The sequence below is a fragment of the Uloborus diversus genome, chromosome 1 (genome assembly GCF_026930045.1).
Source record: "Uloborus diversus isolate 005 chromosome 1, Udiv.v.3.1, whole genome shotgun sequence".
NCBI classification, from domain to species: Eukaryota; Metazoa; Arthropoda; class Arachnida; order Araneae; family Uloboridae; genus Uloborus; species Uloborus diversus.
The window spans coordinates 145,515,197-145,528,278 of record NC_072731.1 but is presented as its reverse complement, the minus strand read 5'-3'; the positions used below and the strand labels follow the sequence as shown (position 1 = coordinate 145,528,278).

Genomic DNA, 13,082 nt, shown 5'->3' with positions numbered 1-13,082 from the left:
TTTATTTCCAGTTTAGTAGAAATGGGTTTAGATTTAAATCATAAAAATGAATAACGCCTATAGTATGAACAAATAATTCATATGGCAATCAATTCTGAACTAGTATGAATAATAGAAATTCATCTGTTCTTTTATGCACTGCTGTAATTAAGACTAGGAATTCTCAAAATGAGTGGATTAGTTGTAAATTTTTGCTTGATACGGCATCCAAAAAAAATTTCATTAGGAAAAAGTGTGCTAAGAAATTGGGATTGAAAAATAACCCTACTCAAATTTCAGTTTCTTGTCTAGGAAGTTTTAACATGCTAAACTATGGAGCAGTCGAGTTAATATTTTCTCCTCATTTTGACACTGAATTTAAGATAGCAAACTCCGCTTACGTAATTGATAAAATTTGTGAGGAATTACCCAATTCAACTACCCCTGTGAAATTTTTAAATGAGTGTAAGGACTTATTGTTGGCAGATCCTTCTTATTTTAAGAAAGATAGTATAAACATTCTGTTTGGGGTAAATGTATTTTTTTTCGCTTGTAAACAAACGGAGAGGTAATAAAACATGGTGAAAATCTTCCGTTCGCAGTAAGTTCTGGATTAGGGTGGATAATTGCAGGAGCCACAACATTTAGTTGTTGTAACTTAGAATCTAGGTCTGTTAATAGTTTAAGTATTACTACTGGTGAGCTAGTTAAGTCTTTTTGGGAATTAGAACAAATTCTGTCAGCGCAATCGCTTACAAGGGAAGAAAGGCTTTGTGAAACACATTTCTTAGAAAATTGTACACTACGGTGGAACGAAAAAAACAAAGTTTTTATTTTCGAATCGTAATAGTGCGGAAAAGTTGCGATTGGTAAAGACTTACAAAATAAAACAAAAATTTTAAAAATCGGATAATATCTTCCGATCCCGCAGCAAGCCTGAATATTTGAAAAAAATGGAAAATTTCGCGTTTTCTTAGTGATTTTTCAAAAATTTTGTTTTAATGTTTTGTTTTAAGGCTCTAAGATGGAAAAGTTACGACTGGTAAAGCCTTCAGAAAAAAAAATTGAAATCGAATAATACTTTCTGATCCGGAAACAAGCCTAAAAAATCGAAAAAGTTGAGAATTTCAGGTTTTTTCCTAATTTTTAACATTTTTGGTTCAATGTACTTTTTCAGGCTACAGAACGGAGAAGTTACGTTTAGTGAAGACTTCAAAGCAAAAAAAATATATATATATATATCTTTTTGAAATAAAACAGTATCTTCCGATCGCGCAACGAACCTACATGTTTGAAAAAATGTAAACTTTAAGCTCTTTTTCAGCTTTTTTTTTATTTTAGTTTAACGATCCTCATAAGTTCGGTATGAAATACTTATGAAAGAACGTTTGTTTATAAAACAAATGTGATATTTTAGTATTAGCCTGCCTGTGATATTGTCCACATGGCCCTTTAATCCCACGAGACTCATATTTGTTTATGCCGCTCAGTACAATGTATGCAACTAATACGCCCCATTAGCGCCTGACGATCTTGAATTTATGAGCTTTTTAGTTGGCTTGTATCTATAGGTATCTTACATAAATGAATAAAGCAGTCGTGCTGGCATCAGTATTTCTCAATGTTTCTAATGTTCGTGTGAAGTCGATTTGCTCTGCTAAACGTGTTTCAAACATGAATCCATCTTTGCAGAAAAGAATTACGAGAAAGTCCTTTGAGTGCCCTATATTTGGCCACCCGAGAGATTTGCCAACAAATAAGCTCCCTACTTATGAAAATGTACTTCACAGTTGCTTTCAAGAGAGATTTGAGTTAGCTATAAAAGTCAATAACACGAAAGTAAGTTTTTCCATTGTTAAGGACATAGTGGCGCAAAATATATCTTTGATAAGGACTTGATTCCTACAGTTTCCCTGAAAAGAATTGCTCAGCTCATTGATATCTTCTACAAAAAATATCTCAATTTCATGAGATCTTACAACCGAGACAAGGATGAACCAAAGTTTAAAGAAAAGATTGATAAATTTAAAAGTGAAGCAAGGAAACTCTTTGACGTCTCTGCGTGTAAGTGCGTAATGAATGTTATTTGCACTTGTAAAATGACCCCAGACATTTGTGAATGTCCAATTTACATGAAATGTACTTGTGAAAAATCTAAGAAGATACCGATCTCTGAACATAGATTTCCTATCTTCAGAGGAAACATGGCATAGGAAAAGTTGGAACTTTGGAACTTGGTTGAAAAAAAGATTTCAAAGAAAAGCCTATGCCTTAAAACGAAAAGTTACTGAGTGCGTTTCAGTCATGAAAGATGAATCTGATCTTTCAAATGAAGAACAACCAAGTTGTTCAGTCAAGAGAGAAACTGATAATGATTACAAGTCAACCGACCCAGAGAAGAAAACCCGGTGGCAGATGAGGATTCTACGCATCCGCATAGAATCAAAACTCATTTGCGTAAAATAAAATAAAAGGATCAAATCTTAATCCACGTATAATCAAATCAGTGTAGAACTAGGGTCTACTGTATATATGTATCATTACATAGTATAGCTATAAAAGTATTTCATTTGAGAAAGTCATTTAATTTTTTCTCAAGTGGAGTATCTTAATGTGTTTTTTAAAGACATTTATATACATTTACTACAATTGCTGTGGCACAGTCTCAAATAAAAATTCAGAGGAGGATGTGATTAAGTTTTAGAAAGGATATGATTACTTTCTATGGTTAAAAAAAGGGAAATTTCTTATTTTTGGTAGAGGTTCCATCTTCCAATTCCTGGCGTTGAGTTATCGTGGCGTTGATCTTTGGGCCTAACATCTGCACTGCATCTATAGAATTGGCTTGTGCTAACCAGAAATTGAGAAACTAGTAAATGATAGTAATATCCTGTATTCATATTAGTTAGCATAATTTTAAAAATATCTTTCAATTATGGCTATCAAAGAAATTAAGTTTTTATCCTCAAACGGTTCCCAACCATCACTCCATTTTAAATACATATTCACCATTAGAATACTAATACAAATTTGTAGTTTAATGATAGTGTCGCAAAATGATTCATTAGAACTAAAAATGAGTTTTGTAAAAATACTTTAGTCAAAATCCATGCATATCCTGTTCCTGAAAACTGCCACTAACTTAACTGGTTGATTGTTCTAAATTTAGTACCCAACCCACAATAATAATTATTATTTCTCAGGCTAACCTAGGAATTAGAAAAAATTACTACTTTAGTTGGGGTGTGGGCATTTGGAATAGCTTACCTAAAGAGGCGGTAATGAGCAAGGGGTGGATAGCTTTAAGAAGACCATTGATCTTCATTGGAGACTAATAATTTGACTAAGACCAGCCTAGCTGGGCCCAGAGCCTGTTTCTAGTCATCACATTTGCTTTTATTTATATTTGCATGAGAGCTTATGCAAGAGCTCAACTTCTGCACTTCTTTCTGTCGAAGAATTTTTAGATTTAATGAAGTTTCAGACTATGCATGAATATTGGGCTCCAATACATTTTGTTATAAAAAAAGCCCTAATTTATTCATGCAGGTAAAATAAAATAAAGAAAACAAAATGTAGAAAAATTCAATGTGAGTTGGCATGTGTCACACATAACATAATTTTAAAAATTTTATTAATGTTTCAATATATGAGAATTTTTTTTTTCTTCTAAAACTGAAATTATTTTTACCTACCCAAAATGTATGCAAACTTTATTTAAATAAAGGTATATAAGTGACTTTTTTAATTTATTTTTTAATGTTATCATTAAGTCCTGCTTTAGTTTTTAAGTAACTGAGCATTTATTTATTTATTTTAAACTTTGTTCTTGTGCATTGAATTTCATCCCTATTAGTTAATCCTTGCAAAGTATTATAAATAAAGTGTTCACATTTTAACAGCATGTTAAAAGCACAATAACAATGTTAAAGTTGCCCAAACAGCAATAAGAATATCAGAAATGTTTCAGCATAAACCCATTTTCAATGCAAAAAATAAAAAAGAGCTTTTGGGTGAAAACAGTTAAAGTTTGTTAATTTTGCTATATTAACTATTATCTTGTTTTGTTTTTAAGACTGAACTAGAATACATGATAGAAGATGCAATAAAAGAAGGTGACTTTGAAAAAGCAGAACTTTTAAGTGATAGTCTTGCCAACAGACAGGTAAAATATTGGATTTAAAATATGTGCAAAATACCATCAACCATGAAAGTTAGCATAATTCAGGCCCAAATTTACTCTTCTAATGTGTCAAATTATTATAGTAATAAGGAAAGGAGTAAAAACCATCAAGTTATTTTATGCATGTTTTGTATTAGTAGTATATTCTAGTAATCTCATTATTTGGCAAAGCTTTTTCTAGTTTAACAAAAATGGTTGATGGAATTTTAACACGTGCACAAAGAAAATTTTCAAAATTTTTGGAATTGATCTTTTCATTTATTTTATATCTTTTTTCAGTTTGCTGTTAAAATTGCAAAAGCATTTGAAGCAAAAAAATGTTCTGAAAAATTAGAGCAACAAAATGCTATTAAAACATTGAAAAAACAACAGAAAATTCACTGGACGTAAGTATTATAATTTTCCTGTACATGCTTTAATTTTCAAAATCTTGGCATTGTTATTTTGTTTCTTTTGTTTATTTTAGAATTATTTAGAAATAGGTTCCAGAATAAAAGTTGCTTAAAATTTCTAGCTATGCTATCGATCTGCAGCATCTTAATTTTTATTTTAACTTTTTGTCAACAATGAAAATCATTGCTTTACATATTCAAATATTCATACTTACTAGATATACTGTTTTTTACAGGAGACTCCCGGTTTTTATGTCCGTCCATCTCCCGATTTCCCGTTTTTTCTCCTGTTTTTAGTTTTTTCAATCAATTATCAAAAAGTTTCCCTCTTTCTTTATACAGGGTGTCCGCCCACCTGGAAAGTCGTGGATTTCGATTATGATTGAAAATGGTCATAGAAAGTCATGATTTTGAGCAAAAAATGCTCAAAAATCGTAGAAACTGACAACTAGTCATGTATTTTGAGTCCTAGAATGTGCATAGTTATCGAACTCTACAGATTAAGTGCAAAACTTACGCATCTTAGCCGTTTCTTATACTTTTACGCGGCAGTTCCAAGTTTTCACACATTTCGAAATCCAATTACATCTGCTTCTATAATACTCGCTCGTTTTTCTTTATTATGTGATTCTATCGTTTGGACATTTATAATAATGTGATCTGCATTATTTTTAGCCCTCCTTATGTGTCTAATTGTGTAGTGAGGACTTTTAGACTTCTAATTTTGCTGCTCTCATTTTTTGCTGCTCAGATTTTTAAGTCATCCATATTAATTGAACAGAGTCATAGCAGTGTCTTAAGTTAATGAAGATTTTAGAAAGTAAAATTGGTCTAAATATTTAATTAAAGACATAAAGCACATTGATAAAATTCAGAAATCAGGAAGTTTCAAATGTAAAATTTTTAAACAGTCTGAAAATGTTGAAAGTCACCCAAATTTAGGAATTGTACAATATTTGTAGCTTATCCTAAAACTTTGGTAATATATGGGTAATGTCTGGTAAACTAAGTAATTGTTAATTTAATATTTTTTTTCTAATTATTTATTTATTTTAAACATAATTTTAATAATTACTAAATTATTGCTAGTGATAGATTTTTTTAGAAAATTACTAGCTTTAGAAAAAAAAGTTTTTGATTCATTATTTGTTCATAAAATAAAATATTTATTTATAAAATTTCAAAAGAAAAAATAAAGAAAACAATAATAGACGTCAAGTTTAAATAATTCGCTGTTGACCAGTAGTTTTACATCATTGCTGCATGCTTGAAGTTTCTTTTATTTTGAAAAATCATTTTGCATTTTTTTTCACTATTTTTATTGATTTAAAAAATATTGTGTATTATACCAAATTTTTCGGAAAAAAAAATAAATTTGTTTACATGTAAATTCTTATCTGCCATAAAAGTTTTGTAAGTTTTTTTTTTTTTTTTTTTAATAATTAATAGTACCTGAGCTAGTTACGTTTCACTTTAATTTGAGTTTTTAGAAACATGTGTTCAAAGCATAGATCAGATGGTTACAATTGAATTTTCACAAAACTTTAATTGGTATAGCCTTGTGAAAAATTAATGTTTTTTTCTGGAAAAATTTCATTCCGTGAGTCATTTAAAGTACAAGCAGAAGTCAGGGAAAGTCATGGATTTCAAAACTGGAAATGTAGCAGATACTCTGTCTATAGTTAGCCCCCATTTCTAGTCATATACCAATGCCAGGAGAGAGTAGAACTTCATATAGCCAAAGGCGTGCACCAGGGGTACCGCCATTAGTTTAAAAATAAAACAACAACGAGATTAAAAGTCCAGAGCACCATATTGTTAGTTTTGCTGTAATGTGCAGGCAGCTGAAATGAGGCTCAGGTGGCTGTGGCTGACTGACAAAGAAATTTTTCCTAACCAGCTTTTGCATCACTCACCCAGCTTTCATCATTTCTTTTTGTTTACGCATTTCATCTTTGTTATGATAGTTTTAAAAAAAAGTTTTCATGAAACGGTACTGCAGAAAGGAATAACTTTTGATTTGTAAAATCAAGTCAGGTTGTAAATTTGAATTAGAGCTCTTTTTGACACCCTTCAAACGATTTGTTTGCCCCTTTTTTACACAAATGAAGTTCATAACATTTTAACTCTTTAAAAGATATCAAGGAATTTTCATGAAATAAAAATAAAGATGCTCGTGTGAAAAATTAAGTTGCTTAGAAGAGCTCCTATGGGGTCTAGCATCTCAAGTGAACTTTAAGGATGACACCCTCCCCCCATTTTTCCCCTAGAAAAGTCTCGAAATTGTAGTTGTAAAAACGCAGTTTCAGACGATCTTTCATTATGTTAGGTGTTGGAGGAAGAGAGGTTCACGATTCCTGCCCTGGCAAATTTTGCAGTTGAATTTCTAAAAACGCAATTGAGGCAGTGAGAAGCAAAGGGATGTAACTGGCAAAATCAAAAATTCAGAGATAGCCAGTACAAAGGCGCCCTTATGGGGGGAGGGAGCAAGTGAGGGCTGAAGCCCCCCCCCCCCTTGAAGTTAGGACTTTCTTGCTTTTAATACTTTTTTCTTTGCAGAAATGTAAAAACATTTCTTCTCCAGTAATTAATGAATAAGTTGTTAAAAATGTCAAATTTCAATAACTCTAATCTGTACTGAAATCAGTTTCTATGGGGAAAATATCCTGTTAAACCATGGGGAAAATATCTGAGCTCCCCTCCCCCCTTAAAATTTTGCATATGGGCACCCTTGAACCAGTGCAAATGGTAGGTGAACCTCTCCTCTATCTTGAGGCAGGAACTAGTACTAGTAGCCCTGGTAGGTGCTACTGTACAGCATGATTTAGAAGAAAAAAAATCAATGGAAGCCTACCTGGGAAGTTATCTTTATATGCATTTTACTCAAAATATGAAAATGTCCACTTACCTCCCTTTGCTTATCACTGCCTCAATTGTAGATTACTTTTGACCAAATTAGAGAGGGGGCTGCAAGGGGTCCTCTCCCAGTAATTTTCGAAACTATAGTTTGAAAAAACGTCAAATTTAGACGATTTCAAGTGGTGTTAGAACGAGGAGAGATTCAATGCCCTCTCTTGAAACTTTTCGAAATCGAAGCTCCAAAAATATTATTTTTAGCCGACCTTCGATAATATTAGGGGCGGAGTTTTCTGGGACTCCCACTCTGAACATGTATGAAGCTAAAATTGAGGTGATTTAGAATGTTTTTGGTGATAGACAGGGAGACGCTTCTCTGGAAATTTTTTTTTGGTTAAAAATGCAGGCTTAGATGATGTTTTGTATTATTTCTGGGGGGAGTTTACTCCCCTTTTAATTTGTACAGGGTTTGTACGCTCCTTCATTTAGGAAATTTTTTCGAAGGGCCCTTCAAACTCCTTCATTTTGGTTTGAACTCCTTCAAAACTCCTTCTTTTTTAGTTCAAGACTACATAGTCTTCCTCTATGACAGTAACTTGAAATACTTCGATTGACAACTTAACTTCCTCACAAAGGCGTAGGTATAAGGGTGATTTTAATGAAGTATTTTCAAGTGTTTATTTTTTCGTAAAGATGCGATTTACATATTGATCGTAGAAGTTACAAAAGTTGAAGGTGAAAATATTATTAGGTGACTAAGAGTTTTATAAATGAAGTAAACCATGCTTTAAATGGTGCTTGGCTATTTTTTCAAGTTTTATGATTATTGCTTTTCCCTCCACCACACTCTCAACTGCAAAAGTCAGTTTGTCTAATTATTATTTAAATGTTTGAAAATACCTAAGCAGATATACTATATTTAGTGATTTAAAAAGAAAAACAATTGTTTAGCAAATCGCAGTTATGATATTGTAAAATGGCTCATTCACAAGTGATGTCATGCCTGCAGAGGGAGACAGGTTCATGAAATTGTGACAAGGGGAAGAGAGAGGGTGACAAAAAGTAACATCACACAGTTATTATAACAATATGTTTTAAAACAATATTACATGTGACAAGAGGAAGAGAAAGATGAAGTGTTGCACTTTGTGATGAAGGCGGAAGGGGTTAAAGTCAAACATGCTGAAAAACATAAGTGCAACATCATTTAAGGACAGCCCATTAGTACTCCTTGAAAATCATCTCATTTTACTCCTTCAAAACTCCTCCAAAACTCCTTCATTTTATTTCTAAAATTGAGTACGAACCCTGTAGTATATATTTTATTTGAATAATGTCTCAAAAATCCCTCACCCCTCCCAGGTAGGTCACTGCAGTGTAGGAGTACTAAGCAGACCCAGGAAAATGCATGCAAAATTCTAATTTTTTTTGGAGGGGAGGGGGCATTAGGGTTTGTATTGTCTCATTTTTCCTTCTAGCTCTATTGTAACTAATTTTCTTTGAAAAAATCATTAAATAAATTAACTTTAATGATCTCATAATATTTTTTCGAAATAATCTTGGCAAATTATGGCCACCCCTCTTCCTGTTCCACACTTGGCAAGAGCCCTCCTGTATCACTAAATGGTACCTCATCAGTCTAAAACAGCGGTTCCCAACCTTTATAGTTGCAGCCCACCAGTTTTGTGGAAAACACCATTGAGGTCCTCTAAATGCTTTTACAGCCAAAATTTACTTTCTGGAGGGGGTAGGGGGTGGCATCTGCTCTAGAGACGTACCGAGTAGCACTTTGGTCGAGTTATCGAGTAGTGAGTTACCGAGTACCAATTATGTTTTAAGAAAAACCGCCGACACATACGTAGTACATTTTGAACTTATTGGAATAGTAGTATAGACCTTCATGTCCATATAATAGTTTTAAAACAAAATTCCAGCTGAAATTTAATTATGCATTGTTTAAAAGATTTTGTTTGTGTCAAAAATATTAGAAAAAAGTTATTTTTTAAATTAAAAATAAACGAATAAATAAAAGGTATGATTAATCAAGTTGGAATTAAAACAAATTATACCAATCTATTATAGTTCTAGTCCGCCTAACATAAAAAATTTGAAAAAGCAAATACAGGAACACTGCAGACACGTGCTTCTGCGTTACAAGGAACATCTTTTTCAGGGCATAAAACGTGAGTCAATGAACGTAAAGACATTCAACAAAAAAAATCCAACTTTTGTCGGATGTCTTTAAATCCATGAGCTCACATTTTATGAATTGAAAAAGGCGTTCCTTGTCATGCCAAAATACATGTCTGCAGTGTTCCTGCACATTTGTGCTTTTAACGCTGTTTTGTTTGCTTTTATTTTTATATTCCTTATAAATAATTTTTGTTTGTAGCAAAAATCCATTTAATGATATAAAAATTCCATATTTTTTATACTTACCTTTTTTGCCCAATTTTTCATAAATAAATTTTATTACCTTTGGGACATTAAAATAAAGGTTATTCCATTGAAGCAATATAAACTTCATTCTTCTCAAAATTTAACCTTGGCTTGTAAATTTGAATTGTTACTGATTGCAGTATATTATATACTGCGCTTATTATTAATTGTAATATCTGTCTTGAACAATATTCAATTTTTTGCAACTACTCGGTATTGGCCGAGTATCTGGTAAAAATTTGGCCAAGTACCGAGTACTCGGCAAATTGGCCGAGTAGGCCGAGTACCGAATAGTTACCGAGTACTCGGTACGTCTCTAATCTGCTCATAACTGTCCTTAAATGTAAATAATATACGGTGTTAGGATTGAAAGTGTTAAAAACAAGAGTTCTGGAGACGTTAATCCTGTTCTCCATTCATACTGAACCACTGATATAAATACACTGTATAAGAACAATTTGCAAAATAATTTTTACGAAAATAACTTTATTGCATTCACTTAGCTGGCATAGTTTAAGAAAACTCAAAAACAAGTCATCAAAGTTAAAGCTCCATATGATTTTTGATGCTGCTTTTCCTTATTGAAAGAGTTAATAGCTGGATTGAAACTGGAGAGTTTTAGTCTCAAATAACTTGCAACATTCAATGCATTTCAACCTTTTTTTTTTTTTTAACTGCAATGAAAAGTCTCATTCAAATGGGTAGATTGTCAAAAAGCCTTTCAAGTGTCTCAACTCACTGGTTAATCATGCCAGTACCACAAAGAAGAACCATTTTTAACTAAAAGCTTGAAGCTAATTCTAGTTTCTTTGGCAATTTTCTTTAGAGAAGCTTCTGATTCATTAGATTTCATTTTCAGGTATAAGGGAAGGTTCCTAAGAAATATGAATAATCTTAATCTTAAAGTTCCTTATTGGTATTATGAGCCAGGGTGAGCTTTTGAATGGTGGTACATCTAAAAGGTGAATTTTCGCAAAAAATGGAAATTGACACCCCAAGATTTGTCTAGGTTAACATCCTCAACCAGTGTCCACGGCCCAGTAAGTGGGCCGCGCTCCATTGGTTGGAAACCGCTGGTCTAAAATATTAAAATATTTTTACTGAGACCACAAATGCTTGTAATTCCAAGAAATAAAATTATCAGGCTGGAAATCGTAAATTTCATTATTTAAAACCAAAGCACTCAAATATTTTTGGAAAAGAAAAACTCAAGAAAGGGTTTCCACAATATTTTTATGAAAATTTAAAACAAAAAAGAAGATAGGAACATAGCTTAAAAGAGGAAGGGAGAGAAATCCACGAAACTTATCCCTTTATTTTACGTTACCAAAGGTAGCCTAGAAGAGCATTTTTGAAAGTTTGACTTTGAAAGAATTCCGGGGGGAGAGTTCCAAAGCCCCATCCTCTCCACTATCTTCATCAGAGATGGATTACAATTACATATTTAGAACGTTAATTCTGAAAAGCTTTAAGGGTAGCGCTCCCCCTCAAATCCTCGAGAAACGCTCAACCTAAATCTGCAAGAAACACACCCTATCCATCATTAATGATTGTCTGAAATCTCGTTTTTAGGACCTCATATTGTAAAAATTTCCGGGGACCCCCGAACCACCCCTCAACTTAATATCTCCAAAGATTGTCTAAAATTTCTAATTTAGAACTTCAAGTTCGAAAACTTTCCGAGGAGCTCACCCGAACTCCCTGATAATACCATTGAAGATCTACGATTGCATTTGTTTCGGAAAATGCTAAGGGAGTGTCTGCAAACTTTTCTGCCCGCTAACATTACCAAAGATCCTCTAAAAACTGCATTTTAAAAACTAACTTCGGAAATTTTCCGGGAGAGCATCCAACACCCCCCTACTCTCGCCAACATCATTGAAGATGGTCTTAAACTTTGTTTTAAGTTTTCCATTTAATTTTGAAAACTTTCCAAAGAAGAACCACCAAATTTTCTTTACCACATCGTTAAAGATTGTCTAAAATTGCATTGTTAGAGCTATATTTCAAACAATTTGTGGGAGTGAGCCCCTTAACCTTTACTTATCAACATAATCAGAGATAATAACTGCATTTTTAAAAGTTTTAATTTTGAAAAAATGGACGGAAGTAAGGAGGGATCCTGAACTTTCCCTCCTAACATTACCAAATATAGTCTAAAATATTCTTTTTTGACCATAATTTTGAAAAATTAGCGGGGGAGAAACCTTTAGACCCCCCATTTCTGAGTGAATATATTATGCTTACGATTAGGTTCATATTTCTAATACTTAGCTCTAGTTTTGACCCTCTGAGTCCATTTTAAACCAGAAGCTAAATCCTCTGTATTCAAGATGCATTTGAAAAAAATTAGATGCCACCTGTTCATACAGTCACCTAATTTTTTTACCTCTGGTATAGTGGTACCTCCATTACTGAAGCTCTGCACACACCCCTGCATATAAGGCATAAAAATACGAACTGGAACCAATTTTCTCCCCTGGGATAGGAATCCTTGATTATTACTAGAGAGTGCCAAAATAGGTTTTCTGCACTAACTTGTGCCATTTTTTACCTAAGCATAAAAATAGAAATTTCATACTTCCTCACAAAGTAAAAGGGGGGAGGAGGAGTAATAATTACGTTAGCGCATTTTATTATAATTCTAAGGTTTAATGTAATGATTGACCATGTTGTGCACTTATATTTGGCTAAGTAGGCTAGGCAGGAATTTCCTTGCTAGGAGAGTAGAATCTAAAGCACTAGTACATGATTAGAAGAAGTTCCGTACCAATCAATAATATTTTGAATTTGAGTTCACATTAGGGTAATCTGATTCTACTGTGTGGCTCACATCCCATGAAGAAGTAAGATTGATGCAAAAACTTTCAATTTTTTTTAAAGAGTATAATTAGAATATAAGCACTAAGTTGAATGCAATTCCAGAACTTATTTTTAATCTACATATTACTGTCTATGTGAGAGAAAGTTTGCTTCTCCCCCAGCAGGAGCTAGCTATTCATTATCTGTGGGTGCTCTGTTACTGCTAAAATTTGGAGAAATTTGGCATTTCTGTGGAACGTAAAACGTTCCCCCAACGTAAAACGAGGGTCTATTTGGCTTGTTTGTCACAGAAATTTTGATGCTTATATCTCAGCATCTAAACCACTTAGAGGCTTCGGGATTTTACTAAATGATTTGTTTAATCTCAAGGTACATCTCAGCGCTAAAAAAATAATTCTGAAAAAAAAATT

At 32.8% G+C, this 13,082-nt stretch overlaps 1 protein-coding gene across 1 annotated transcript in view; it reads left to right on the top strand.

The window, feature by feature from the left end:
• Positions 1–13,082, top strand: part of LOC129221859 (protein FAM204A-like) — a 41,082-nt gene that overhangs the window by 26,800 nt on the left and 1,200 nt on the right. Inside the window, exons 4-5 of the mRNA XM_054856214.1 lie at positions 4,055–4,144; positions 4,442–4,548. Of these exons, the coding sequence (XP_054712189.1) occupies positions 4,055–4,144; positions 4,442–4,548 (197 nt within the window). The remainder of the gene's footprint in view (positions 1–4,054; positions 4,145–4,441; positions 4,549–13,082) is intronic.